The sequence below is a fragment of the Coregonus clupeaformis genome, unplaced genomic scaffold, assembly GCF_020615455.1.
Source record: "Coregonus clupeaformis isolate EN_2021a unplaced genomic scaffold, ASM2061545v1 scaf3102, whole genome shotgun sequence".
Classification (NCBI taxonomy): Eukaryota; Metazoa; Chordata; class Actinopteri; order Salmoniformes; family Salmonidae; genus Coregonus; species Coregonus clupeaformis.
Window position 1 is genome coordinate 25533 of NW_025536556.1, and position 4795 is coordinate 30327.

Here is a 4795-nt window from a genome sequence, read left to right on the forward strand (position 1 = left end):
TCAATGCAGTAATGTTTTATTAAATAAAGGCTCTGATTAAAATATAATATTAATAAAATCAGGCATTTGGCTAATTCTTCTTCCCAGAAGCTCCTCTGAATGGTTTGGAGATGGCTCTGGAGAGAGCGTGTAACACCCTGACTATGAGTGGGCGTTTACGGGACTGGGACTCCTGGGGAGCAGGGGCCGGTGTGGTTGTCAGGTCCTCCTTGGGAGGGGGAGTGGATGGAACCTCTGGAACCTCACACTCAGCATCTGTCATAAGAACATTTCATAATCAGAAAATGAATGTGTGTGTTTGTGTCTGTCCGTCTGCCTGTCCGTCTGCCTGTCCGTCTGCCTGTCCGTCTGCCTGCCTGTCTGTCTGCCTGTCTGTCTGCCTGTCCGTCTGCCTGTCCGCCTGTCTGTCTGCCTGTCTGTCTGTCTGTCCGTCTGTCCGTCTGTCCGCCTGTCTGCCTGTCTGCCTGTCTGTCCGCCTGTCTGTCTGTCTGCCTGTCCCTCTGCCTGTCCGTCTGTCTGTCTGCCTGTTTGCCTGTCTTTCTGTCTGCCTTGTCTGTCTGTCTGCCCGTCCGTCTGCCTGTCAGTCTGCCTGTCTGTCTGCATGTCTGTCCGTCGGTCTGCCTGTATCTGTTGTCACTGTTTTAACAAGCTTGTCATAGGGTGATACATCAATATGACATTATCGATGCTTATCACTTACCCTGTGAAATATGAGTCTCTCTGAGACGTTTGGTAGGCAGTGCATCCTGTTCAGGGTGTCTCTTCGGTTCCCCTTTTGTCTTGAACAGCTGTTGACAAAACACATCAGGACAACTGAGCCTGTGTAAAATAGAGAGTGTGCATCCCAAAAGGCACAATATTCGCTACGTAAGGCACTACTTTTGACAAGGGCCCAGAGAGCTCTGGTAAAAAGTAGTGCACTATATAGGGAATAGGGTGCCATTTGGGACATAGCCATTGACTCTCTCCCATGTGTATTAGGATTGCATTACAGCGTCCTCACTCAACCTCCTAAAGACAATGACAACAGTATTGTTCTAATGCTGAGAGACAATAGGGGTGTAGTGAATCTGTAGGGTAAATGTCAGCCCTGCCTTACAGAGGTAATCTCAAAACACAGAGCACCCTACCTTAATCATGATCTTTGGAAACTTATGCATTTTCGGTAGGAAACGCCACTTCCTGTTCTTCTTAGTCTCTTCCCCTCTGGCAGAGGGAAGGCGGGCCATGCCGTCAGCCTTTACATCAGCCGGGCTAAGGCTCCTGGCAGGGAATTCCTCAGTAGCATTAAGGTCAGCTACAACACCATGAGTGATGTCACTTGTGGCATTGCTGGTGTCTGAGTGAGAAGAGCACGCTAGTGTGACCGACCTGTGTACAATAACTGGGAGAAGAGGACGCAGCCATTGAAGTCAGTCACTGCATCCCAAATGACATTCTCTTCACTTTATAGTGCACTACTTTTGACCAGGACCCATAGGGTCTGGTCAAAAGTAGTGCACTAAATATGGAAGAAGGTGCCATTTTGGACACAACCAGTGAATTTTACATCATAAAACGCAATGTTTTAGAACAGGTTCTCATTTACAACTGCGACCTGGCCAAGATAAAGCAAAGCAGTGCAATAAAAACAACACAGAGTTACATATGGGGTAAAAAACATAAAGTCAAAAATACAACAGAAAATATATATATACAGTGTGTGCAAATGTAGCAAGTTATGGAGGTAAGGCAATAAATAGGCTATAGTGCAAAATAATTACAATAGTATTAACACTGGAATGATAGATGTGCAAGAGATTATGTGCAAATAGAGATACTGGGGTACAAAATAGCAAAATAAATAACAGTATAGGGATGAGGTAGTTGGGTGGGCTAATTTCAGATGGGCTGTGTACAGGTGCAGTGATCGGTAAGGTGCTCTGACAACTGATGCTATAAGTTATTGAGGGAGATAAGAGTCTCCAGCTTCAGACATTTTTGCAATTCGTTCCAGTCATTGGCAGCAGAGAACTGGAAGGAATGGCGGCCAAAGGAGGTGTTGGCTTTGGGAATGACCAGTGAGATATACCTGCTGGAGCGCAGACTACGGGTGGGTGCTGCTATGGTGACCAATGAGCTAAGATAAGGCGGGGATTTGCCTAGCAGTGATTTATAGATGGCCTGGAGCCAGTGGGTTTGACGACGAACATGTAGTGAGGACCAGCCAACAAGAGCGTACAGGTCACAGTGGTGGGTAGTGTATGGGGCTTTGGAGACAAAACGGATGGCACTGTGATAGACTACATCCAGTTTGCTGAGTAGAGTGTTGGAGGCTATTTTGTAAATGACATCGCCGAAGTCAAGGATCGGTAGGATAGTCAGTTTTACGAGGGCATGTTTGGCAGCATGAGTGAAGGAGGCTTTTTTGCGAAATAGGAAGCCGATTCTAGATTTAACTTTGGATTGGAGATTATTTATGTGAGTCTGGAAGTTGAGTTTACAGTCTAACCAGACACCTAAGTATTTGTAGTTGTCCACATACTCTAGGTCAGACCCGTCGAGAGAGGTGATTCTAGTCGGGTGGGCGGGTGCCAGCAGCATTCGATTGAAAAGCATGCATTTAGTTTTACTAGTGTTTAAGAGCAGTTGGAGGCTACTGAAGGACTGTTGTATGGCATTGAAGCTCGTTTGGAGGTTTGTTAACACAGTGTCCAATGAAGGGCCAGATGTATACAAAATGGTGTCGTCTGCGTAGAGGTGGATCTGAGAGTCACCAGCAGCAAGAGCGACATCATTGATATACACGGAGAAAAGTGTCGGCCCAAGAATTGAACCCTGTGGCACCCCCATAAAGACTGCCATAGGTCCAGACAACAGGCCCTCAGATTTGACACACTGAACTCTATCTGAGAAGTAGTTGGTGAACCAGGCGAGGCAGTCATTTGAGAAACCAAGGCTATTTAGTCTGCCAATAAGAATGCGGTGGTTGACAGAGTCGAAAGCCTTGGCCAGGTCGATGAAGACGGCTGCACAGTACTGTCTATTATCAATCGCGGTTATAATATAGTTTAGGACCTTGAGCGTGGCTGAAGTGCACCCATGACCAGCTCGAAACCGGATTGCATAGCGGAGAAGGTACGGTGGTATTCGAAATGGTCGGTGATCTGTTTGTTAACTTGGCTTTCAAATACTTTCGAAAGGCAGGGCAGGATGGATATAGGTCTGTAGCAGTTTGGATCTAGAGTGTCACCCCCTTTGAAGAGGAGGATGACCGCGGCAGCTTTCCAATCTCTGGGGATCTCAGACGTTATGAAAGAGAGGTTGAACAGACTAGTAATAGGGGGTTGCGACAATTTCGGCGGCTAGTTTTAGAAAGAAAGGGTCCAGATTGTCTAGCCCAGCTGATTTGTAGGGGTCCAGATTTTGCAGCGCTTTCAAAACATCAGCTGTCTGAATTTGTGTGAAGGAGAAGCGGGGGGGGGCATGGGCAAGTTGCAGCAGAGGGTGCAGAGTTGGTGGCCGGGGTAGTGGTAGCCAGATGGAAAGCATGGCCAGCTGTAGCAAAATGCTTGTTGAAATTCTCGATTATTGTAGATTTATCGGTGGTGATAGTGTTTCCTAGCCTCAGTGCAGTGGGCAGCTGGGAGGAAGTGCTCTTATTCTCCATGGACTTGTATTGAGCATGTTACAATTAAGTCCTATGCAGATGAAAAGAGGTACTTTCACTTACCATCCTCCATTGTAGACTTGGACACATAAGTCAGGCTGTCCATCACCACGTCTGTCATCAACTTGATGACCTGATCCAAAACCATTTCAGCCGATGGTGGCATAGGCCTTCCCATACACTGCCCCAGGAGTCTCCTAACAGAAGTCTGGGCAAAGTTGTAAATGAGCTCTGAGGCATCGTCCTTTGACAGCTTCCTCAGGGCTGGTTTAGGCAGCGCTGGTTGAGAGAGGCTTCTGTGGCCAACCATGGATTGAAGCTGGCGGTTTATGGTTATCTCCTGAATGAGACCATGGACCTTTGCGATCAGGTTGCCAGATGCACCTTGAAGGGCTTCAACTGACAGGAGCCTATCCAGATTTTCTTCTGCTGAAGTCATCTCTGGGTCGTCCGTCTTCATTGTGTCCATTATAGTTTTCACTATGATATTGGTGTCAGATATGATTATTTCTTGTTGCCTCACAAGCGTTGACCGTGAACCTGTCTCATCCATTGCGATAGAGGTATGGGATTCTATCCTTGTGATCTCATCGGCAGCGCTCATGTCAGGCAACTGGTCAAGGCTCTCCAGTACAGAGTCTAACATGTTAGTGGCTATCAGACACTCCTCACTTGCAATCTGCCCAACAGATGAACTCTCAGAGTTGGCCACTCTACACTTGATCACATTTAGGATCAAGCTGAGCGTCTTCTTTGCAGTTTTGCTAAAGCCTTCTTGGCTGACTGCCACTGTTACGTCTTTTAGAGCCACAAGAGGTTTGCAACTTTCACTCATTCCACTACCGTGGAGAGGAGAGGCTCTCTTCAAACTGTTGTTGCTCACAACTGACATACTCCTGGTGGGCAGAGTGAAATCCTCACTGCATGTGTCAATTACATGGTGGCAGGGACGGCTTGTTCAATAGGGCGATATGGGCGACGCACTGCCAAACGGGAAAAGGAAGGGATTTTTTTTCTAATCAATTATAAAAAAAAATATATATATATATTTTTTTTTATATAAATTTATAAAAAATTATATCACGGCAACAGCAGTTATCAGTGTTCACGTCTGATCTGCCAGCCACTAAATGTCAAATCAGGCTA

At 46.5% G+C, this 4795-nt stretch overlaps 1 protein-coding gene across 2 annotated transcripts; it reads right to left on the bottom strand.

Moving 5' to 3' along the window:
• LOC121566001 lies at positions 1 to 4144 on the bottom strand. Of its 2 annotated transcripts, none has more exons than XM_045220074.1 (4): positions 3713 to 4144; positions 1131 to 1339; positions 701 to 788; positions 1 to 255 (listed from the first exon to the last, which is right to left on the bottom strand). In XM_045220074.1, exons 1-4 carry the CDS (start codon positions 4116 to 4118, stop codon positions 71 to 73), a joined length of 888 nt encoding a protein of 295 aa, XP_045076009.1. In that variant the 5' UTR covers positions 4119 to 4144; the 3' UTR covers positions 1 to 70. The 2 variants fall into 2 exon arrangements, with proteins under 2 accessions (XP_045076009.1, XP_045076008.1); XM_045220073.1 differs by having other exon boundaries at positions 1131 to 1384.
• Between the last annotated feature and the right edge of the window lie 651 nt (positions 4145 to 4795).